General features: G+C 34.2%; 1 protein-coding gene across 1 annotated transcript; it reads right to left on the reverse strand.

The window, feature by feature from the left end:
- Positions 1–731: 731 nt before the first annotated feature.
- On the reverse strand, positions 732–7795 carry LOC102801795 (gastrin-releasing peptide receptor-like). The gene is made up of 4 exons (XM_006820148.1): positions 7651–7795; positions 3211–3356; positions 2637–2737; positions 732–1443 (listed from the first exon to the last, which is right to left on the reverse strand). The coding sequence occupies exons 1-4, from the start codon at positions 7793–7795 to the stop codon at positions 732–734; spliced, it is 1104 nt and encodes a 367-aa protein (XP_006820211.1).
- Between the last annotated feature and the right edge of the window lie 19829 nt (positions 7796–27624).

A 27624-nucleotide genomic window follows, 5' to 3' on the forward strand; every position in this document is an offset into this window, starting at 1 on the left:
CATTAGGCATCTTTAAGAAAACTTACAAAACATAACTTGGTGGGAAATTTGTTGTCAATGGTTCAAGCCTATAGTATGTATATTGTTGAATTTTTAATGCATTTCGCTTCTACAGAGGTCCTAATGAAAATTACTTAATTGTATGTACGCTGCGTGATCTGAATATAAATTATGGTCTATGACGTCAGAGTGCATTTAACAAACTTGTTCTGTTTGGTTTGTTACATCCATCTTAGCTACGTACGCGTTAAAATAATACATATAATTTGACAAGAACAAATTAATGTACTAGAATCTAGACCAACCGTATAGATGTAAGCAATGTTACTATCCTATAAATAACATAAATATCGATATTCATAAACCATTCATGGAAACTGCAAATACAATACGTGGTGTTATTATTTAGAAGCGAGCTTTATGTTCCGGATATCTTTTCATAGATTGATAGGCCGAGTAGAGTTTAATTTCACCTCCAAGGTCAGCTTGGGAACTGGTGACATTAATCAAATTCAAAAGTATTAGACGAAGCTTATACAGATATTTTTTTTTGATAATATGGTCACTAACACATCTGGCTATGATGACAGCTGCGTTATAAGTGAATAGCATACCACTATGAAACATTTCTATGTGTGACTATAAACAGATTCGTCAGTAACAATTTTAGATACTAAGGATGAGATGTTTTCATATTGTGAATTTTGTTTTATAATCCAGATTCCAATGGTTTACACTCTATCCCCCACACTGCTTTCGCTGCCATCACTGTTAAACCATAATGCATTGGTGTCCAGTGTTGAAGTGTCATCGTGGCTGTCAAACATGTTCTTTTTGGAGCTACTCCTCACACAACAAATTAGCTCATGAAACCCACGTCGAAAGTTCGTGCTCAATAAAGAGTAAACGACCGGTTTATAGACACAGATAGCATACAGTGCAGTGTCGACAAGGAAAAGGTACAGGGAAGACCACTTATTGTAATATAACGATCTAACAATGGTGTCAATGGCGGTTGGTAGAAGCAAAAAGGCATATAATCCGACCAACGTTAGTAGTAAGTTTAGCGCCCTCTTGCAGGCAGCCATGATTTTCTGATTTGAGGACAGCAAAACCTGGGCTTCCGTCGATCTAAGAAACGCGTTAATCTTCGTGAATGACACACTGATAATTATAAGTGGTGAAACATACAAGAGGAATACACGCGAGAGAGACATTGACAGCAAACCAGAAGATCCCATATTCAGAGCACACACATGGGTTGACGAATTGGCGTTGCTTGCATTTAAATTGCCAGCTGTAGATTCATGCAACACATCACTGAAGGTAGACGATGGAATAGCAGCAGTCACGGAGAGCAGTTGAATGATAACTCCAACAGTGAAAAACTTCTTCATCGTGCGAATGCTATATTTTCTCAATGCACGAGACAGTGTGAAAAGCCTGTAAACAAAACATAGTTATAACCTCTTATAGCAGAATTTATTTAAACACATTATATATAATGCATTTCTGCGAGTATATTTAATTGTGACATATTCCTTCGAATTTATATGTATTTTTGTGTATTGTGCTAATTAGTTTCGTATTTTTAAGAATGCGATTATATTTATCATTAAGAAGACACCCCCACACCTTTTCTTTAAAGGTAGTCATTCATTACAATACCTCTAGCAGTCGGCAGGTGTAATATAGTTATGGTGTTGTCACGTTGCTTGTAGGACAATTGGGTTCCAATTCAATTTAACCTGTGTTACGCCTGGTCGTACGTTACAAATGCTCAATATCTGCTATGCCGTTCTCTGCCGCCTTCAGCAATTGCTTCAAGAAAAGTGTTTGTTTTTTGTCGACTGACTGCTTCAAACCTACAGCTAATTAAAGAACCGCAATGTGCGTGAACATCGCTGACTGACTACGTTTGTGTGCATTGCTACTTGCGTGCATACATATTTATATCAAATCCCCATGCCTACGATTTGTATGGCAGCATATTGAAATTGAATAACTATTTTAAGGGGAAAGCACTCCGAATAATGATAATAGTACTACTATGATTGAGTTCGAGAATGAGAATGAGAATGTGATTTATATAATAATTAGTGCGAGTTGGTGGCATGTCTGAAGCCACTGTCAAATTACCTGAATTATAGTTCGTTGTTTTAAAGCCCATCCGTAGTCTGGTTTCAAGATAATATATTCATAAAATGTTCCAAATGCTTGACCTCAGTTTGTAATGAATTGAACACGGCAGGAATGCCGGTGATATTATATGCATATTATCATATTATCTCTGATTCTGTGGGTTAATGAGTACAGTCATCATACATTCCTACATGTATTTATAGTCTAGTCACATACCGTTACGTTGGAGAATTAATAATCATAAGTTCTTGATATTTGAGATATGTATTGTATTTTACCAATATTGAGTGTATAGTAAAATAATCTTAAGTAATTTTCACATACTAGATAATTTTGGTGTTTACCGTCAATATTTCTGCATGCCTGGTATACTGTAAAATCCTTGTCATTTCCTGGCGTTGGCGGAAACGTACGTTGCTTTCTACACCGGGCTATCACAGTAATGTTAATTCAATGTTTGACTAATTTGTGTAATAAATCACTCTCATGCTCACCTGTCAATACTCATGGTTGTCAGAGTAAATACTGCGACTGCTAATGAATAGTCTTTAACAAAAGACATAGTCTTGCAGACAGCAGTTCCAAACCGCCAATCCTGTGAGCAAAAAATAATGGTTAATGGTATTCAAAATAGGAATAGGAAGTTATTCCGTGTGCAAACTAAAATTAATATTGCATTCGCATCATTAAATTTGCTATTACTATTTGATTTGTACATCAACTTGGGTTAGTTTAATTAGTGCAATTATTTGTAGTAACAAAGTACATTTTAATAAGCAACCCGACTCCAGAGATAGTCGTCATATTCTTCTCTTAGCTAGCATATATTATGTATTTCAAGGCATAGCATACCGGTGTGCGTGTTCGATGGCATCAGGAAGATTGTGAGTGGATCTCTTAATACTTTTTTTAATTTTCAATCTTTAGACTGTTCATTGAACAACATAATTACCCGGACAAATATGTATTATTTAGATTCCTAAGGGTCAAGTGTTCCCATTGGCTGTTCATCTGAGTAACGAATAAATATATACATTAAAAAAAATTCAGGTGATGACAATAACTTACCTCATATACATATTTACTGATGATGTCAAAGGGCATGGCCAGGATCAACATTATGATGTCACCAAGAGCAATTTGTGAAATGAACATATTGGTTACACTTCGCATGTGGTCATTTAGCGCCACCAACGTTACCACTAAAGCATTGCCTGTAATAGAATATGATTAAAATATCACCAACTATTACAGCATGTTTTCAAAATGTATTACTTTGAAATGAGAGAAATTAAACTTACATAATTCACAATCGAACAATTTGTTTTTTTAAACAGTTTTAATCAATTTTAGGTCGAATTATTTCAACAATAATCTAGAAGATGCATCAATCCGTCGCATCGCAGGCGGTATTCCAAAAAAATACAATTCTAAAAGTGAATCTACTACCCTTACATACAACTCAATCTGCGAAATCCCGTTTGGTCATATTTTAATAAATCTGACATTTGAACTACCGGAATTATTCGAATTAATATAATTCTAAACTCACGGATTATTGTGTAAAACCATCAACATCATAAGATATTGGCGTATTGGCGAGATACACAGTAATGATTTCAAAAGTGTAATCTGCTTGCATGGATTTTTATTACACAGTATGGAGATATATACAATTATTACACCGCTTTTACATATGAGTTAACATTTATATGTACATATATTGTGTCTTTAAAAAGCATTAAAAGTTATGCATTGGAAGGTATACGAACAAAAACATAAAACACGAGATTATATTCAAACTCAAAACTCAATTATATAATTCTGTAAGCTTAAACGTATTACATTGTCGAGGCTTACATCTTACGTGTTCGCAAATTATACTTATTAAAAATGCTTTATGTTGTGTGTGTTTTTCTAGTCATGTGTCGCTCGGCATTCGTATCAATCGTGTGATAATGTAGATTATAGTGTTTATTGAGTATTTGCCATTTATTTAATTTCTTGATCATACTGGTTTACATGGTGTAAAGCAATTCTCGATAGTAACATTTCCTACAGTAGTTTTGCAATGTAAATAAGTATTAACTGAAGTTAATGTATTGAATAGAATTATTTTATGTTAGAGTCCTGTATTTATACGTGTTTATATATGACTGTATTTTTTTTTCCTGAAATCTGCACAATATCCGTATGTAAGTGCGAATATGTTGTTATCGATATCATTTATATGATGTCAATATTGCTAAATAAACCGTAATACATGTGATATTGCAATTATTGTTTTTGTTTTTCAATTAATTATTCACATGTTAATTGGTAATTAAGTATGAATAGTTGTGCATTCAAAGCAGTTATTTGTTCGTGCTATTATTTTAACATGTCATGTCATGCCCTGCAAGAAAGATGTGCGCAAGGAGACTGTATTACATTCGTACTCATCGTCGTTCACCAATTAACTCGTAACCACGTAAATATACAAATTCATCATTTTGTCCCCAAATTGCACATTCTATAAAACATAGATACAGTCGATGTAATAAAAGGATTGTCACTAGGGCGATATTGAACTTAGTATTTTCATGAACATAATAAACGCAAAGGTTGCTATAATGACTTAATGTACACTCTTTGAATTTTACAAAAAATAAACATGAACGAGATTTAGATTAAATCTCGGCGCTATTCAGATCACACTGTCATCTGTCATAGAGTAGGCTCTATACTCATTAGTATCATATAACATATTTGATTCACATATAAACACTCACAGTTGGTGTATACGCTGCCAGAAGACGGCGTCTTGTTAGAGTTAAACAAATCGGCTTGACATGATAAGCGTGTATTATGTTTCGCCTGTTAATATTTGTAAATTTATTCAGTCAGATATTTTATCACAATAAACCATTCCATATAAATCGTGCATCGTGTTAAGGTAATATATTATACGCATGATCAATATCTTTTTACGAATTAATACAAGTACTTCATTTGTTTTATTCTGTGCATCTAATTGAAAGCAGTCAATGACGGATGTCTCTGGTTATTAAGTTCCTTTTCTCTGTGTGTGAGGTCAGTCGTGTGAAAATAACATGTGCTTGTTCGATCTCGAGGGAATTTAAAACAAACTCGTTAATAGCGAAATCATCAACGGCTACCGATTAGGATGCATAGCATGACCAGGTTACAGTGAACCATAGTGGAATCAGTTTGGCATAGGACACCATGTCGTGGTCGTGAACATATTACAGAATAAAGATGTTTTATTTTGTGGGGAATTCCAGTTTTAATATTAACCCTTCTTGGGTAATGCAGTTGATCATTGTGAAAGTAAAATACCAATATTAATACTGCCCAAGTTACAACTAATATATTCGCATTATTTTTGTTAATGACAAAATGTGAATAGAACAGAAGCTAGTTAATCTGATAAACTGCCTCCCTGTATGCGCGACCTACTCATCCTGTCATAGACGTGACATACAGTGACATACAACTGACATACATGTGTCGGATTAATTATTAAAAAATGCATAACATTCGATGAAAGTCCCTCGCCTCTAACGTCTATCTACTCTCGAATGCATGAACATTATTAGTATACCGATGCCGGGTAACTGGGAAACAAAACATGTGATTATGCTAACAACTCCATATAGAAATAATATGAACTCTGTGAGCTAAAGCGTTATAATTTTAAAACCTACTCTGGAACATGATTGAAACAGAATGTCAAAATGAATACATTACTCGCAAACGTAATATGCAAATTGGTATATATACCGAAATTTTTTAAATAGGCAATTATATTTCACGTATTCGATGATGTTTCTTATTTGCAATACCCATTTTAATCGGCATGTGTTATGCGAATATTTTTCAGACGCGATGAAAGCTGCGTTAATAAGTATACATGTACATTGTGTGTTCGTATTATAACTGTAGATGCCTTCCCCAGGCTCATGATTTTTGTAATTTGTTTCTTACACAAATCTTTTAATACGTAATCCGACTTCAGTTCTTTCATTTTATATACGTCTGTAAAGTGAATTTATATTGTGCTATTAACCTGCGCAAACGAGAATCGTTCAGTATTTGTATGTATGTCCGTCTTATAACTCAAAGAGGATAATATAAATATACTATATGTCGCCCAGACGACAAAGGCAAAATATCAAAGGTAAACCAAACAGCCAGTGCGATCAAAATTGGCAAACATGTTCCGTTTCAGATTCTTGCCACATTTTGAGTTCAGAAGTAAAGGTCACAGTATGCGTTTATGTATGTTTCGTAATAACTGTAAAAGGAAAATAGCCATGACCTTCAGACCCATGCGACTCAAAACACAATGGGCTGCAAGGGAAAATATCAAAAAACTTCAAACTTGGCACACAGGTCCCGTATGTACTCCTCATGATATGAAAATTCTCGTATGTATGTTCGCACTATAACTACTATGTGAAGATAGCCATTGCCATTTAATACTATGCAAACATGTCCCGTTTGATATTCCTATACTTACATTTTAAGATCAAAAGCAACAGTATAAATGTATATAAGGCCGTTGGGTGTTGATATGAGTGCTGAAGAAATCTAGTACAAGATATGAAAGCTATCTAGTTCAGAAATGTATATTTTGTGATACGTGTTATGGGTGAATATTGTGGCGTGCCATCCCCCAACGCACACAACACATTAACAAGGTTTAATATCATTTGGCCGGATCATATGTCTTTTAAACAGTTCCCATTGCAAGGGCTTTCATTGAAGTATAACCATGTTCCTGCTTGCTTTGATAACATATTTTTTTCAATGTACGGAAATATGATCTAGTGTTAGTCTGTCAAATGTCAAAAGGTACGCCATACTGAACTGAACGTCTCTGACTATCATACCCAGTAAATGTTGTGTTTTAAGAACTTCACTAAATCGTTCACATCCATATTAAAATATGCGAAGCAGCGTCTCGGTAGTGCGTATGTGGCATGTTTTGCCCTGGCTGACAGAATTGAAAAGATGACTTACATTTTAAAAGTCTCATCATTAATGAACCACAACATATAAACAATGAATACAACATATATACATATACACATATGTTATTTTACAGATATACTTATTTTAAAAGATTAACCTTCAGGATACTGCTTTTTATTTAGTGCCAATAATGCAGTTGCGAGTCTTGACTGTCACTGTTAATTATTGACGTATAAATATTTCAAATTGTGACGTTCACGATTAAATATTGTTCAGAATCTATTTTAGTGTTTTCTATTTCGACAAATAAAACAATGTACCTGCTCAGAAACATGTATACATAAACAATATATAGATTACGACTTGAGGTTATAATTACATATCTTACGCACACTGTTTCATAACTGTGCATTCAAATACATTGCGAATGGATTTAGCAATACAGACATATTTTGGGATTATTATATATTTTGTTTGAACTGATTTAAGAGCATGTGGTACGTATCATGTAGACGCGTAAAATAAACTTACCTGTGACGCCTATTAGAAACACAACTAGATACAGCAATACAATCAACACTGTCTTTGCACTCGGTGCGCCATCGTCGTCGCCTGGTTTATCAGTCGGCCATATATCGTCAAGATTCGGGTACATATCGGGGTCCAATTCCGCCATGGCTAGTGGATGGTGGCAAGACTAAACTCAATCCGTCGTGTTAGATATGATATATTTAGTAACAGACACTTACAAAGCGCTATATATATATTCCACAGAGTATGTTCTTACTACAGAAGTCGAGTAACCAATGTGTGCTTTCTAAATGGACAGCAAACACTGAGGGGAATGTTTCATTATGTTGGTAGGGGAGTATTAACACAGGAACGCGGACTACTTTGATGTATTCATAATAAGGGGTAGCTAGAATAAGCGGAGGAATTTCAGATTATGTCAACGGCATTCGATATGATACAATCAATTATTGCGGAGAGTATAGCAATATATCAAAGTAACGTCTCAAAATTGATGAAAAGCAAACGATTATATATTTCTTTAATTGCATTCAATTACTGTTTGTTTTTGACAATTGATATTTTATCACGAAAAATAGCGCTTCTATTTCCCAAGCATATTTTTTAGCATACACATTCACAACATGCATTTTATTCACCTAATAATACTGTACTGTCGAAAAATGCATATCTGAAGTAGTGTAACAACTGAGGCACTCGTGCCTCAATGAGATATAAAATGATTGCTACTAGAATAAAATTCACTTGATATGCGCTAGACAAAAAAACATTACACCTTTAGGGTGACGTTCTGCTTTTAAATCCCGACACTCAATAAGACATCAAACACGTTGCATAACCCGGGACTAGAATGGAAATCAACTGCAGAGGTCAATTCATTAGTTAGTTTGTGGCGGGGAGCATCAATCAAAAGAACACATGTGAATGATAATATCAAGTAGTATTTTTTCATGACAATGTCATATGGGCTGAGCTCTACTTGCATATTGAAAAATCAGTTAATAATGTAAAGTTGTATAAGGTCTTCTCATAGCCATGGCATATATGTCTTCAAGAAGGACTATTGTTGTATTATGCCCAATATATATATTGATTTCATGAATGCACCAGCAGCTGATACAATTCGATTGCGCAACATTCGTTGTCAATTACGTTAACGTTTCATCACCGATAATGTATGAACAAAAACATGATACTATAATTGAAGTCATCGATATGCTATTGATCTGTGATTCAATTGCGCATGCGTGTCACATTATTTATGTAAATGACTCCAGGAATAAGCTGAAAGCGCCTTACATCATTGATTTCGACGCTTATGTATACATTAGCTCATGATGTGTGCTCAGTGTGTGTATGTGTACACGGTGGATTCAATTAAAAGTACGTATAATACAAACTTCAATAAAATCGTAACTAATAATGTCATAGTAATTTGTTAATAAAATAAAAATGAATAGTGTGTGGTTTGTATTCAATCACACATCAACAAATCATGTTTTGAACTTTTTAGATTGGGTTAATATTTTTGGATAATGTCATAATATCGTTCCTCAATAATTGAGGAATTACTACCATTATATTACCAGTACTATATTTAAATAAATCACTTCACAGATCGAACAAGGATGTATATTCAATGTAAGCTTTGATGATATTATATACAAAAAAAAACTCATCCAGTTAAAAAAACAGGATTCTCCATTACTGAGTGTTGTATTTGTGCATATTACAACACTCTTATGTAGTACAATTATACGAATGTTTGTGTGTTTCCTTAAATCGGTTATACACATTTGCATAATCGCCAAAACGCCGATCCAGAACCCATAATTGACATAAATCATGGCGAAATGAAAACTATTCAACGACGATCGTGCTTGTGAGAACTTTACAGTATTTTAATGACACAACAAATTAAAGGGCGGTGAAATATGAATTCCATAACTTGCGGAAAAGCACAGGAACAAAATAGCACTTGAACAATAAAACAGAACCTTGGGAGAGATCAAAAAGACTAAATGAGTTGACACGTATCTGCAAAACGAGGACCCCGTTAATTAAAAACAGTCAGGGCATTGTATTGCGAATAAAAAACAATTACGCAAAATGCCTTACCTACACCCCTTATTTCAGCACCAAATAATGACGCAACAATCCAAAATACATTTTTTGCTTATTTTGGAAATTTGTGATATCGGTTACAAGTTAGAATAGACCATTTTCCGTTCACTGCGAGAATCACGCGTTGTGCGTGAAATCGAACGTAAAAACAGGACAAACAAAGGTCATAGCGTCGTAGTCGCGTCAAACATCGCGTAGGATTCGACAAACGCGAAAGTATTTCGGGGACATTTCCATGCTTAATAATGTGCTGTCCACATTTGATGATAGGCAATTTCGATTAAGTAAGGGTATTCGGAAGCAATATTCCTCTGCCGAAGATCGGCCGGTCAATGTAAGCTACGAAATAAAGAAATTCTAGTTCAAAATCAAATCGTTCGATTTTTGCGGCAGACGTTCGACGCGCGTTCTTCATGCATCTCGCGAGAGCTCGCAATTGTACGGAAAATCACTTATTGCGTTATAAACTGCGTGACATTAACGGAGCGAGTGTGATTATGATTATACGTAATTATGATTATGAGTATTAGTTTGGCACTCCGTTTCAAAAAACACTCATGTTATTGTAGTAGATGTGTATTATTATGTATCACAGATGTAAAACTTTTGTTACTGAAGATTTGTTTGTATAATCACATGACAGTTATTTAACCAATGAAATAGCATTATTTATTCAAATTGAAATGGCGATGAATGGCGGTGCATTGGTGAAATTTTCCCTGGCACGCATACATTCTTTCCTGTATTAGTTTCGGCCTCAGTTAAAGTTTTCACTCTTCTCCAAGTTCGCAAAACATATTTTAGTGGCCAAAGAGGAAACTCGTTCGTCACTAGTGGCTGTGAATTTAGGAAAATGTTGCTACCTGCTGCAATATTAATTTAACTTAAAAGTTTTCTATGAAACTACATAAGCTATTTATAAAAGGCGAGTCAATTTAATCGACTGCAAAGGCTCATTTATACATTACACTTTATTTTCGACACTTACTGTATTCTTATTTATTGCAAGGGATTTAGAAAATCAAATGATTTAACATGCATATGAAAACAATTCAATTCAACCGCCAAGAAACATACGCTGTTCACTTAATGCTAAAGCATGATATATACTTATTGATTATATGTGTAGCTTAAGAGTCGTTACTCATGTCAAACTCTTCCTTTACGGAAAGCTTTCAATTACCTCAATATTGGATTGGGCATGATTGGGAGACATCGTACGTCCTGCCTCATGTTGTTTAATCATCATTTGTCTGAAATAACATGCATGGGAAGCACAGATCTAGACATTTTGCTGTTGACTAGGTTTTTTTTCTTGATTCAATTTAGATGGGATTCGTATGAGGTAGCTGAAGAGCGACACTGTGGGAATGAAAACATACGACGAGATATATTGTATTTATGTGGTTACTCTCTGTTTCCAACGTCAGAGACAAACTTGATTAGGGTGGTGAGTATCATTGAGAGAGTGTGTTTGTGGGAATTGGGAAATCTAAATAATCAAATTGTCAGTTTTATGACACGAAACATATTATTCATATTGATCACAGTTCACCCTAAGCTATAGAAATCAATTCTGATCTCATATTGAAATCGACATTTGATCAACATGTAATATATCACGTACACGCGCGTTAAATGTTGCGACAAATTGCAAAGGCATTTCCTGTGCCATAATCCAGAAATAATATTGTAATCAAGAACAGCGAGCAGATTACAATATTGATTCATGGCCAATAGCAAAGCCTGAAAACTCTCTAGTGACTGTGATGGTCATTATTTTAAATTTTGTTAAATTGTTTTAGCGTTTTTGAAATTACCTGCCAAGCGAGCAATACATCAACAAATAACATGCAAAATCATTCCTCATCGCTCAATGTATGCCGGCAGCTGCAGACAAAATATTATATTGAATTATAAAAGCAATTATTACATTTTACTGATTATGATTGAGACCATGTTACATACGGCCCATCTAACGTTTAGTATAACCAAGTGGGTAGGCAATTAAGCCAAGGAAAAGTAGTATGTACCTAATATAAGATGTGTCGCTGGTGACAACCCATGTTTGATTAACATCAAAGTTAAATTGGAAACATACTTGAGCTTAACTACATTGTTAACTGGTGACATTAATGATTGAGTCGAAGACAGACAATATGTGTTTGATTATTAAATAATTTTACATAAATTTGTTCATCTGCAGACACACCATATCAAGTAAACTGAATACAATCTTTTGCTTGATCACTAATATACATATATTCACCAAGTTAATCGATTTGCATTCTGATTTAAGTTAAAAATACGAAAAGCATACGTTTAAAGCGGGAGGGTCGTCACCTGCGCACGCGCGGGAATTGAGTCCCAAGCGACGATAACAACGCACGCTAAAAACGCAAAGGCTCATGGGCAGACTCTTGTTTGTAAACAATAACACGCTATAGCCATCTAACGCATGCACAGGTGACGTCTCCCCCGCTTTAAAACATCTCAGTTAACCATTTCGAAATGCAGAAAGCTTAGAAATGGCAATTTATATGTTTACTTAAATCGCTGTGTCTGGGCACGTTATTTTAATGCCTGCAAATCAAGCACAGATAATTTGTATTTTCAGTCTCATTATTTTGAATTAAATGTATTCCTAAGAGGACTAATGTGATTAATGATTTAATCTCATCAAATAGTCTACTTACTGGCTTTACTACGGAATCAGCCTTGGAAACGAACATTAATTGTTATAGTATCATTGATACACGGGTGTTAAAACACAATTCAGGGAGGTCTGAGGTGAAAAAACTGTAGCAGAAAACTATTGCTGAGGCTATTCGTAATTCATTAAGGCGTACTGTATATGTTTTGAGTGAATATTGTCACCGTTTTATACAATCCAATTATAATACACTGAAATAATCGAATTGCATCTTGAAAGGTGTCGATGAAACAAGACGGTGTTAATATAATCAGATTTAACAGCCAGGATTGCACGGGTAATCTGTTCAATGGATTCACTTGCATGGCTGGTGGCGATCTGATAATCAACACAACAAACTTCAGGTAATTTAAGCAAAACTCGTATACCGCAATATATAAATAAATTAAATCACCTCATATTTTACATTGATAAGAAGCTATTGATAATATCTGACAATGAAAGATATTGGTAATTGTTGCATTAATTAGAGCTATTCCCAGTCAATGACCCTCACGACTGCAAAGGATATGGAATTTGTAATGGTGTTTAGCTGTAAGGTAGAGATGCAGGTTCGTGGACACTTGGGAGTGATTTTTTTATTTTTTTTTTTTTTTGCTTTTTATTATCCAAACAATTATAGACTATAGACTGTTAAAATTTTGTAGAATTGTGAACAGTGGAACATACTCAAAAAACGATTTTAAAATAAAGATGAAAGGTGCAAACATTCTCTCTTTTGAATGCTTAGCAAGATTTAGCAAGGCTGTACATAAATAATAAAAAAGAAACAATGACGGGATCTCCATATTATGCACTATATTTAACTTTTAACAAAACAATAATACATTTAAATTTAGAACTGTTACAGCCAAACTGTTAGCAAACTGCTTACTGAGCGAATTGTTATGCAAATTAGCAATTATCTCAGCTTCTTTTTAGTGCACATCCGAGAACTTTTAAAAAATAGCTCTTAGACGCTTTGACCTTTTGTTTTGAAATTTTCACAAATGATTGACAATGTGTTTACCTTCAAAACGCCGTCGGGGCATTGTTTTTGGTTGAACAGTGTTACAACAATCGTACAGACAACTAGCCTGGGTGTTAATATATGCATAAACTTGAAGTAGTGAAATTTGGGCTGCTGCCCTGCAAAATTGACAACTGGTAGACAGTTTTCAAGACGGCACTTTCTTCATAGTAAACAGATGTACCCATAAACCAATTTTGACAGGAAACAGAAGCACGGGTTAGAAGCTATTTTTTCTTAAATCACTTTTGAACAAAAAAGCACATGTTTGTGCATATTTCAAACTACAGTGACCATAACAGTTTTAAAATTTTAAAAAGTCATACAATAAGCTTTCCGACAATATATAGTTTTGTGGACAAGGGAAATCATCTTGGTTTCCTAATTAACTAATAAAATACCTGTCAGGTAAACTGCATCTCTCCTTAAATACTTCATCGAGAGTACACCTACTGAAATAAAAGAACAGTATAATCTTTCTTTCGCACAAGCCCCCACCCCATTTGAAGTGAATAATGTTAATAATTTGCGTTAATAATGGCTTAGGTTGCATCACTTTTTAAAGAGAGGAGTCTAACACAAACAACTGTTATCCTATATTGGATTAGCCTGATTGGGAATGAGATGTTCGTGCGGAATTATACAGTATTTGAACCATAAGTTATATATAAACTTACATGTATGTTCTCGGTCATATTCTGTCCAATGTAGACAAGTTACACAGGCAATTTATATTGATCGCACGAATAGATTTTAGCATGTTATCAATGTATTATTGCTTAAGAAACTGACAAACAGCGCCAACGTATTTTAGAACCACTTTTTTGTTAATGTATGCATATAAACGTTTGTAACTAATAAACATAAAATAGTGTTATATGCAGCAGATACTGCAAACGATGACATATTTATACAAGACTGTCTACTAAATATTTGTTTGGGTTTCCTCCTAACTTATAAGAAACCGAAAGACGCATTTCCCAACTTGCTTCTCCATTTAGTTTCGTGCCACATTGAGATGGCTGCATTTTCTACTGAATGATTGTTAAAATACATCATTGACATATAGGAAATATATTGTAAATCGTGAAATTAATTAATCTATCCAGGTTGAACGGAATGAAATATACACCTAAATAAACAATACGCATTTATATACGTATGTAATTATCTGAAAACTACAACATGACCACACCTCCATGCAACATTTTTGTAACGGTATTCAATTGCAAAATTCAATTTTGCCACAAAAACACTACGTTACGCATATTGAGACCCCCGATAACAAAGTCAACCCTGTGTACCGCGGGGCTGATCTGTGTAGTCAGCACTTAGTGCAGTGAAATATGTGCACTCAATCAATACATTTCATGGCGGTATACATATATTACCCTTTGGTGCCAATTAGCTGAATTAATACTTTTGTACAGTGAATTAATTTGACAGCTCCCAGCTTGATATCTAATCTCGCGGGGAAATGAGACCATTTTTTTTATTTCATACTTCATCGCTAACATACTGTGCAATACACTGCTCATTTGATTGATAAGCGACACATGCACTTTGCAGATGTTCACGATTAAATATAACATTGTTTATAAAATGAATCGATCCACTTGTTTTTTTCAATCGATGGTATATAAAGCACCGCAATGAAGTAAAGTTTTTATGAGTAAAAATGAGGTGTTAGGGTACGATACGGTGAGTGTATAATATATTCCAGTACATTCTGCATCCATCAGTCTTGTAATCCATGGTCCTTAATATGCACTGATATATTGGTGGATGCTGGCGCCTTTATTTGATATAGTCGATATGGATTTAAAACATTGTACTTTGGTATAAATATGGGTATGGATTTTGTCAAAATATTGGTATAAAAATGCACACACTTTTGAAGGCCAAGTGCCACAACTCTACCCAGTTTTAGGTACTCTGCCCGGGTGCGCGCTGTGTGTCTATATGACAGAGTTTGCGCATTTTTTTTAATCCTACTGAAAGGTTTACTTTCAATTGGGTTGTTTTGTCCCTAGACATATTGCAATCCATCTCATGAATTTAATTCAGTCAATTGTAGTAATTGGTGAAAATTTATTTATGTTGGAATATGAGTGAGATAATCCCATATTGAATCACGATTTAAATACGCAAGTAAATGCCTAGGTTCGTTGACCTAAAGAAAGCGTTGTTAATCGGGCGATATGAGACTCACAAACAACGTCCTTTCATTGAGTAAACACGTTGGTAAAGTATAAAATAAACACAATAAAATAAGATGTATTATTCTGTATTATTGGAGTACACGATCGAGTTAACCAAGCGCAGATACAATTTCCGAAATCGTGCAAGCGTCACTAGCGAAGGGAATTGTTCAAACATTCAATAGAAATCGCTACAAAATTATGTCCGTTCAATTACCTAGGAAATCACTAGTAACATGCGTAAAAACAATCAATCTTGTAATATTGACAAATGCATCGTTGACAAGAATGTCGTAAAATCATAGATGTCGAAACTTGAATGTCTCGAATTTGATTGGTTATCAGGGTCAACAGATATAATGATTACATCACACTCAAGCAAATTCTAAATTCACAGTGAAGGTTGTTTGACAAGTACAATAACACAAAACGACAACTTCAAAACACAATCCATTTAGTAAAATAATACCACAATTTATAATTACTACTGCACAAACTCTGCAATTTCCTCGCAATTTATCTAATACATTGGAAAGGCTAGCGTAATACGTGGACTAGTTAAAACAATGACTGTGTTGCTCTATTTACCAATATAACTGTGACTAGTGCGACAAATAAGGACACTGCAAATGAATACGTTGGAAATTAAATCCAAATCACTGCTTAATAAAGCAACTTGAAGATGTGTCTGAAGATTGTCGTTTGTGAGGTCCTCTGATAGGAGATTATGCTTGATTTTTCCTGCAGCCATATTGCGATTCCATCAGTGCTGGGAATGTCATTACATTTTGACTATTGGCCGAATAATCAGTGCTTGTGTACATTATTATATATGTAGATATTAATTGGAAACTATAGGAGTGGCCGGTGGTTACGAGTTTGAATTTTGTATTTCAATTCGACAAACCGACGAAGGTGGGTTATAAATGCAACAAATACGATTTGTCATCCGACATCGAAGTCACCGTTGGTTGGCAAACTCTCTGATAGTTGATGGAAGAGAAGGTTTCAAATTTACGTACACGGCTGATTATTCAAAATGATAATTTTTCATTATTTAGTCTGTTAATAAATGATTAATGAATACTAAGTTTATTCAATATCATTTTAATTTAAATAATTATGGGCTTTATTTCGAGTTTTCTTCTGAAGACTTTGGTACAGAATACTTCTATAATAAATTGTTGTAAATGCCAATATGATCGTGAATTGCCGTTTATTTGGAAAACCTAGAAAGCAACAAAACAGTCAGTCAGTCAGTCACGCGCATACGGATTCAGGCAATCAAACCTTTCAGAACATATGTACATGCAAATACCAGCTATGCAAAACATACAAAAGGTGAAACAATTGACAATTTCCGTTTCTGTGGTAACGCATCGAACACATATTTCTGGCCGCGCGGCAACGTCTCTTGACGTCTAACTGCCTTATGAGGATATTTCACGTGAACTATCTTCACAAAGTCGATTGTTAAAAACAATGCTTTAATCACGTTCTGAGATGGATAAATGTGAATTCATGTATAAAATGAAATGTCATCGTTGAAAACAAACAGTGGTAATTTGAATATTATGTGCTATGTCTCGCCTCTTGAATCCCCCGGCGTACATGAACACAAATCACGTGACTTACTGTGATGATATGAATTTATGTTTTTCTAACCTTACGGAATAGCTTATTCTGTCTTACATATGGATACTATCAATTACAATATAAAATACATAATGTAATCGCCTTTCAGTTACTCAATTCATGTTTTACCCATTGAACTGTCACGCTTAGTTAATATATGTATCATTTACAAATATCGGATTATTAATAATAAAGGTCCACATTTCTACACGCACGTAACATTGCTCGGCTATTTGCATTACTTTTCAGTATTCCCCGGAAAAGTAAAGCCTTTGAAATGTAAAGCTGGCTTGTCAAAATAGGTCATTCAATGATATATTGCTTTATAACTTCCTAAAAATGCAGTCATACTAACATTGACATTTTTTTATGCTTAAATAATTATTAGTATTACTTGATCTGGCAGCTAATAAAGTAGCATATTTATATTTGAAATTTAATTGTTAGTTTTTGTTTGTTTTCATGAATTTATTACAGCATAATATAACTGATGTAACTGACTGTCGTAAACCTTTAATTTATTATTATTAGTGAAATGTGTAATTGAAGGATGAGAGAAGCGGACGGTCACTAATTGTATAAGAAAGACTATGTATTTGATTATATGTTCGATAAAATAATAATAATCTTGTAATATTTTAAAATGAAATTAACTAAACAAATATTCTTTTCTTTTAATGTATTTTTATTAACTCGGCCGAATCAATAATTAGAATAACCTATCAATTTTTAATTGTAAATGAACGTTTCACCAATATATTTTTAGTTTAATTTGTAAAAGCCATAACTAATCGATGTGTTTCTTCAATATAGCGCATAACCATCGATATGTTTGCACGTGGCATGTACCGATATAACAACTAGACACGAATATACAGATTTACGATAACCGTATAGAGTAGGATTGAGTTATCGATAAAGTCTGAAGTAACAAATTGGTTTCAGTACCTGGGGAGTTTTAATATCAATGCGAAAGTTATCAATGCAGTGTATAATATAAATAAATCCTGATAACTGTCATCAAAGGGATACATATCCATACCGTCATGGAATGCATTCATTTGATTGACAGACATATAGATCTCACTGTAATCAGCATATGTGTTGCACATATAAATGGGTTAATCAGCTTTGGTTTGTCCTATTTGCTAATTAAAATTCCAAATTTAATATTAGACGAATGTTATATTTACCAAATATACCATTTGTAAACGTTTTATCGTTTTGTCTAAATAATTAAAACAGGTTTTGGAGAGAAAGATCGTTGATTATGGCATGTAGTGTACTTGTCAGTTGTTTTGTCCATTGCTGCCAGTCGTCGTGTGTTCGTGTTCTCATACGACGTAAACAGATCAACGGGTGGATAGTTATTTAGCGTGGTATGTAAATATAGAGTTATTAAATACCTTAATCACATCTCGTATATAGCAACATAATAATATGTATTTTATACGTACGTATCGGAATCACATATTTTGACAATGATGGAGAAGATATTACCAGTGTTATTATTGCAATAATCGACACTGTAACGCAATACTTTCGGAGCTTCGTCAGGTCTCCAATTTTACTAGAGCAACATCTACATTTGATAATGGATGTTTAATCTTGCGTTCGCATTTGACATATTACTAGTATGCAGTTGAGAATACAAATAATTTAACAATATCATTCAAATATAAAGTTTACCTTGAAATGTACTTTAGATTATATACAGTTGTTACTTATACTACTAGATCTATTTGTGTACATGGAAAAAACATATGCATGTGCGGTTGCGCGTAGTGACTGGTAATAACAAGGGACTATTTCTGCCTTATTATCTTAGCGGCTCACCTAAAATTGACAACACCTATCCTTGATCTTAGTAAAAAAATGATATGTAGTTTATTTCCTAGAGTTTCATGTAAGCAAATGTGATATTTTTTTATTTATAGTTGCGAATCTCCTGTGAATCACCTGTCACAAAACATATACACGCATGTAGCATGTTGATGTAGTGTCCCTTGCCGCCATTACCTAGTCTAGTTGCATAACTAGTATACTGATTCGTCACTGTTGCTCAAAGTTATTTATAAACATAAAGAGAAGATTTACTTATTTGGGAATTATCTTGAAGCGGGGGAGTCGTCACCTTCGCAAGCGTCAGATGGCCATAACATGTAATTGTTTACAGACAACTATGTCTAACCATGAGCCTTTTTAGCGTGTGTTGTTATCGTCGCTAGGGACTCAATTCCCGCTTTAACGCATTGAATTAGATGGCAATTACATCACAACTTTATAACATTTGTTGTTTATTGTTATACAACTTTACTCCTGCGGAAAGAAAACATTGTTGCGATCAGGAATGGGATTTTAATGTCACATAACACATGTATTTCATGCATATCAATCATCGTGTCACGAGATATGAATTTGCATGTGCTCTAAAATTACTTTTTTATGTAGTAACAGAATTATGAAGTTATTAATTATTAATAACCTTATTATTATACATACTGAAATCCCAAACAAAATTGAACAGAATCAGCGAACTTCTTTGTGTGGAGTCGAGTCAAACCCTGGGAGCAGCCATGTTTGTTTTTATTATTAGAGGACACTTAAGCGCGTAATCATTCCATATTTGGCATTCGCATTTCCTTATATTGTAGGATGAAAATACTCTGTGAAATACCACGAAATTACGGCACGCTGTAACTTATCGCGTTACGGTGGCAGATGTATAATAATATATTGTATTCTCTGCCAAAGACGTAAACAATATCAAAAAACCTGTTATCAAAGTTTTGCAGTGAGCTTACTTTTATAGTTATATTCAATAATTCATGACCTTCAATTATGCGAGGGTCATTTACAAATGTTCCTGGCAATTTAAAATTGTTATTTTATTTGCTTATTTTTTTGAATATCATGGATATTGTTCATGTCGAAAACGTGAGGAGAGTGCAGATTGTTATTATTCGCACATTCGCATAGTGATTACAAATTACATTTAGCCTGCCTTTGGCGATAATCAGGGTAGCAGCCTGCAATGTAGATGAACTGAGTGATTGATTTACCGCATGCCACAAATATACAAATCGTTTTATTTCATTGACACCTTTTTTACAATTAAATTAGATTAATTCGTTTCTCTCTAATTTAATTACAGAAATACTTCATCTTACAAATCTCGATAAGTCATTTAAAAGTTTAATAAAATGAGATTTATATGTAGGGGACAAGGAATAGTTTGGCAGCAGAATAAACAACAATTTCTTTTTTTATTAAACTGAGTAATCACACTCTTCCTGTATTTGTATTATGTTAATTAGATGTGACATGCTGTGATATGTACTAGGCTGAAATCTGTGACATATTATAACATCCCCATGCGTTGATTGCTGACATAAGTCATTCATGTTCGGAAAATAATATGATACCTAAAATGATTATTTTGTTTTAAGATATCTAAATTTGATTAGTTGAAATTCACTATTGAGGGGAGAATTGCCCTGTCTGATTTTCTAATTCCCACAATATTTATTATGACACCTACTCACTCTGTGGTATGTGGTATTTTAAATGCATGGCCATGGCATTACGAATACGATCGGGTAAATTGATTTACGCATATGCAAATGTACACACGCTGTTTATTGTAGCACTTCAATTACCGGGATTTTATACATGAAATACTATAAATGCTAAAAATAGAAGACACTGTGCGTGTACGCGTATTAATTATGTCTCCGTTGTTCTTAATATATATGTATGTAAATAAACGTTAAATATGCATCATATGATAAACATGCGATCGATATAAATGTCTCATAAAAACATGTAAAATGGAATCTAGTGTTACTGTCAAATTGTGATATTCTGGTGAAAGCCGTGTTTTTTTCAGAAAACTGACGAATGGTCATGTGCTGTAGGGTAACAGTACATCTTCTGTTTGTGAAAATCGTCAGAGTCTGTGGTGATGCGTTGCGCTGTTACAGCTATTTCCGTGTATGCACATACATATTTCTTAGTGGCGTCTCTCTATTTGAATGTCAAATCCCGCGAACTAAATTTGGAATCCAATTTCCGCAACAAATGCATGATATAGAGATATTCAACGCCGTCAGTGTACGACGATGTTGCATTGAAACATGTGTCCATTATAGCTCACAAAGTGCCTGTCAACGCTTTATAGATGTCCGTTATGCGAATATCGTGATATAATCGTATGTTCATTAGTACCTTGTTTTATCGTACATTTAAATATTCCTCAGACGTAAATATCTGATGTGACTTGTTTGTTGTGTTCCTTTTATCCGATCATCGTGTCCACTGTTACAGATACTATGATCATCGGGGCAGTACTCAAAGAATGGATTTCTGTTTGAGGGTCTTGTGACTCCCCACACTCAGAAGGAACTCGCTTGCTTTTTGTGCATGAGGTATATATAACTATCACACAAATATAGGCGCTCTTCTTCAATTCTACGCACGTCATTCTGAACTAAATTACTCAGTTTTCGCGGCTTTAATGGCATGGCGGTTTGAATTATTATAATGGGGTTACGGCATCGAAACGAGTATAGTGGCATCAACCACTAGATTGTGAATTCCCAGAGGATTCCCCAAGTCGTACACACATGTGATTAGACGATAAATGCCAAAATAAATACATCATGCAATTAGTTACACATCGTCAGTCTTACAGTATACAGATTACAAATCACTGCCATAGGGAAATCAAATGCTATGCAAAATTCGTTATTTAAAATTTCCATGTGGATTTTAAATTGCAAGTGATTTAATCACTATCTGTACATGTTTTTACGCATTCAGATAACGTACGTTACGATATGCAAAGGAATAATCAAGAAGGGTACAACGTGTTATTGATTACGAGCGAGTATCAACCCAGTATGATATATACGATACTCATTATTTATTTACCTAGCATATGCGCGTCGGTGTTGCATTACTTGTTCGTTTCGCAGCTGCCACAAATTAGACAGTGTTCTTGAGTAGATTATTGTTATTTCTAGATTACGGCATGGAAATGTCGATTTCTCTGGAGAAATGTGTGCATATGCGATATATTACATGTACTCAGTTTACAGTAATCTGTTATATTATTGAATATTGACAGATGAACTCATCAAACTATTGACAACGTATTTTGAGTTGGTTTAATCTAGAACTGTCGTTTTAGCTCATGAAGAATTGCCAGGATTATTTTTTAAATTATTTCGTTTCAAACCTTCAATCTACGTGTGTGTGCGTGAACTTGAAGGACTCGAACTTAACAAGTATTCCAGCCAATACAAATATAATGATAGTTTGTTATTTATTGAGATCACATTTATTGTGGCATAGGAATTGTGGTGAATTGCCATCGAGTAAAGACTATCGGTCTTTAAATAATCTTTCTCAATATAGATTATATAATCATTTTAATAATAAACAATATAAATGCGATGACTTTTGGCTAGTAGATACATTCCATTGCAAGAACGTCTGATTCCGGAATGATAAATATACTTGGTTTTCGTAAATATATAACACTAAAATGCCGACATATTTTGGTTGAATTTAGATATAGATTTAATCATTCAAATAAAAAAATGCATGTGTACACTGCTTTGATATTTATGATGTTTAGTGTACGTAGAACTGATGATTGTCTTACGTGGCTAGAATATATAAGTACGTTATAGTGTAACATGCACAATATTCACAGACTATCGCCTGTTATCATTATTAAAAAAAGCGTCAATTAATGTATGGTGTAGTAGTTTTTTGTAACATGTTATGCGTTTCCGTGTACACAATATCTGAGGACTTACACAAAGATTCGCGCTGTATAGTGGCTAAGGTACGCACGTATGGGAAATAAATAAAACCGATTCAGTCGTGTTTATTTCAGAACACAATGCATCCGCAGAAAAGAAGCGCACATGCCTGAATGTACTCAATACTTGATGTATGTTGGCACACAATTGTTACAACAGCTCAATATTAGCCGACTTACGTTTTAAGTTATAATGTTTTGTTGGTATTTTTAGTTGCATTAAAGTTATTGGCACGCATGTAACGTGTAGAAATATACACTCAATACAAAGAATGAACACAGGTGTACTTGAACAACTAATATAACTAACATAGTCGGTGACGCTTGAATAACGTCAGCTTATTCCTGTCTTACATGATTTACATTGATATACACCGTGCTGTGTGGCAGTGAGTCGACATTTCGTTAACTACATGCAGTAAATTCTAACACTTTCCATTTATAGTCGACATTTATGACTGGTGAGACTACATCACCCAGTAAGAGCAGTATATATCGATGGATAGAATAATATATTAATGAATTGTCGCCAGTATTCTGTCATATATTGGTAATTTATCGGTTTTGATAATAAAATATTATATGAAACGTCATTCGACTAGTGAACGAATCGTTCGAGCAGATTAAACAAAATGAACTATATAACAACGACCCGTCTCGCAATCGTAATTTGCTATTCGAGGAGACAGCTTTATAAATTACAAAATTGTATACCATAAATCATTATGACATTTGTTTGCATTTTCTGTCAGCCTTTTGTGGCATCACTACATTGTATTGCTAAAGAACATCACCCATAGGTGTAGAGTACGCCTATTACATATCAAATGATTGTTATTTTTGAGAATTGCGTTTATATCTGTTGTTAAAGTAAAGATACCTGCGTACCACCGTAACTATAACGGTGTGCGCACAATAAACACAACGGCTGAGAGTTTTGAGGAATGTTTTAATGTATATAATGTACACCTATATGTTTGCTGATACATTATATTTCTGCTTTTAATTACCATAATATAACTCACTAATTCACAAAATGACAACACTATGTTCGCCGAAAAGATGAACACTTTCTTATTGTTTGAAATACTCTCCGAGACATTCAAACAATAAATAAAGCCAGTTATTCAGCGTACATAGCCGCCATTAACACACATCAAGCGAAATTGACACTGTACGAATTCTTATATTATATATATCCAATTGGGCACGTATATGCGAATTTAGATTCGATGCGTGTCCAAGGTATAATCACGAGTTTACCATAATTTAATATAGAAAATGATTCAGACGACAGATGGATTGTGTGTAATGGATGTCCTTTTTTCACCATGTCTCAGATGACACCATAATCTAATTCGCCAATGACCCGTGACAACCTCGTTATGACACACATCACGGCAATACGATTTTCTGTTAACGGCCTGAATTTTATTATTTCTCAAAATCCCTTCATTCCGCATAATATACAAAATGATACAAGATGTCGTATCTGTGACATTCTTCAAATTGCCCACATTGTCTTTCATTACCAGCTGTCAGCATTTCACACATGCAGACGTCTCGAGTCAGCGAGGCAATTGCTGAATTTATTGTCGAATAACAAAGTGAGTCGATAGACAAGAACAAAACATGTGCAACCAACATATACTTGTGTCATACAGAATCAATTCAGTGTATGTTTAAACTAACAAAATCGTTGGTTATAGAGGAAGAAGTGTGGTTGAGTTTAGTATTCGAGTTGGATGATGGGAAATTTATTATATTATAGGGTTGCGAAGACCAATAAATTTGCCGTCTATCGCCAATGGAGGTGAAATAGGCATGATATTCATTTCAATCTTGACTGAGCGATTCAGTTATATCTGAGGAGATATAATGTGGTGTGTCCGTGAAGGCGACATCATGGTACACCTCGATCGGTACGCTGTACGTTGCGATCGAATGTACGCTGACAGCCTACCCACATCACCCGACCACGAAATTTCCCTTGTGCGTAGTCGTATCATCAGGTTATTGGGTATATTAAATTAACCAAGAGTAACGATTGTTGTAAATACAATAAGAAGACATACTCGCCTTAAAGACAGCAATGAGCAATATTACACGCCTAGCCCTGTAACCTATGGCGCCGAACACTACAAAGATTTTCGTTAATGTACTCATGTCATTGTACTATATGTGGCCTCTTGATCTCATCATCGGATCAACGATGATGCAAACCACATAATCTCGGAGCACATATGCCGAAGAGTGTGATGTACGTGGTCATACATTTCGGCGATATTTTGTTAATAACCTTATTATCATATATCTTTATCAGAGAAATAAAAACAATCTTCAACAACTGTTAGAAACGCGTTCAACGTCCGAACAATAACCCAAGAGAAATACAATATACTTGTTAAACGTTGGGTATTTGAAACCTTGAAACGAGTCTAAGGCATGTATGCAGTTGCGATAGCAACATGTTGGGCAGGTGCAAACAACCACGGGGCTTACGCCTTTTCCACGAATTGTCATTCAGTCAGAGATTTGGCAAATACATGCAATGTAGATTTCATTTCGCACACAATGGGAGTCTTTGCAGTTAGTGTGTCTGTATTGTTTGTGTTTGTGTGTGTAACTTGATGCATAGATGCTCTGCTAATGTGCAGATTTGGTTTAATCCATACATATTAATTCCATGCATATTAATTCCATACATATTAATTCCATGCATATTAATCCATACATATTAAATCCATGCATATTAATTCCATGAATATTAATTCATGCATATTAATTCCATGAATATTAATTTTCATGATAATTAACAAATTGTTAGCTGTTATTTTTCACTGATATCTGAAGAACCACTAATCGGATTTTGATGAAACGTGTTACATATATGCTCTGGGACAATGTGCCTCGTTTTGAATCAAAATCCATGCATAATAATTACCTAATTTTCATAATGATATCTTAAGTACTAATCATCACATTACAATAAAACCTGGTATGTTTTGGGTTAATATCCATGCATATTATTCATCTAATAATTAATACATTTAATAATTACATTTCAAAGAAACATGGTACATGGATGCCCTGGAATATTGCAAAGATATGATTAGTTTGTGCTAGGAATCCATGCAAATTAATTTGCATATGAATTAGTCCATTTTAAGCATTAACACTTGTTTCACAAGTGCAATTCAACAGATTTTAATGGTACATAGATGATCTGGGATAATGCACAAACCTAATGAGTTCTTAGTTGAGATCAATGTGATATGACTAATGTTTCAGATTACTATACATGGTCATATGACCTTATTAGTATGCATAACTATAATATCTCAAGTACTGTTGCAGATAGGGATATGCAACTGATGCTGTAATTTTGTTGATATATATGAATATATATGAATAAAATATCAGTTAATCTTATATTTTCATTATTTCATTAAATATTTATAATTGTTAAACCACAGCTACTTGGAACCACCCTGACCATTGCTTGCAGTTATATTTTTTAATGGCGTATTTTCTCTAATAGAAGCATATGTGCTAACTGTAAACAAAATAGTAAATACAGTATTCTTATTTTTTACTTCATGTCTTCAATACCTTCGAGCAAACGTTCTTTCTAAGATTCATTTGATCTCATTAAATTTCTAAAGTTCTAATTTTTTTCGACATCTACACAAGCCATACGTTTGTCACATTGTCGCGTCACTACTGTGGGGTGCATAATTGTTTTCTCATAGTAAACAATGACGTCATGCACTAATGGTCATATTTGAGTAATGTAATCCACAGTTATCGACAAATGAAAATTGGTTTTAATCCTATATGTATATTAAAAGCAGCTTTATACGCTGAAATTTATCTTCTTGCATAATTGTCACCCAACACAGTCTTGTAAAGTAGCTTGTTCTGAGCCAAGCTGCAGTTTATTATAATCTATCGTGCCAGAACATTTTTCTGCAGGGATGACGTCATAACATTCACTGGTATTGGCAATGCTATAATACCAATTACTTGTATTCATAAAATACTCAATAAACGATAATAAATACATAAACGATATAAAATACACGTACATAGTCATCATAGACAGATATGTGTTCTGAAAATAAACACGTTTCCACCATGCATTTTTATATTCATATTCGGTATCCGCGATTTCAAACAGCAGGGCACTGTGAATGACGTACACAGCCGATGGTGTGATTACCCTTGAAAAAAATGGAAGATCCCTTTCTGCGAGGTGTGTGATGTGCATCTAAAACGTGATCATTGGTCACACGACTTCAGTAGGCAGCAACGCTCCGTTAAACACATTTTCCGTGATTGTTTCTAGTTGATACATCGGCATAAACTGGGCGTGCATGTAGCACACTCTGACCAGATTCACTAAAATCAAACCTAACTTTATATTGATATTTAGCCTGGAATTGCTAACATCTTGATAACC

The sequence above is a fragment of the Saccoglossus kowalevskii genome, chromosome 18, assembly GCF_978046115.1.
Source record: "Saccoglossus kowalevskii chromosome 18, keSacKowa6.1, whole genome shotgun sequence".
Taxonomy (NCBI): domain Eukaryota; kingdom Metazoa; phylum Hemichordata; class Enteropneusta; family Harrimaniidae; genus Saccoglossus; species Saccoglossus kowalevskii.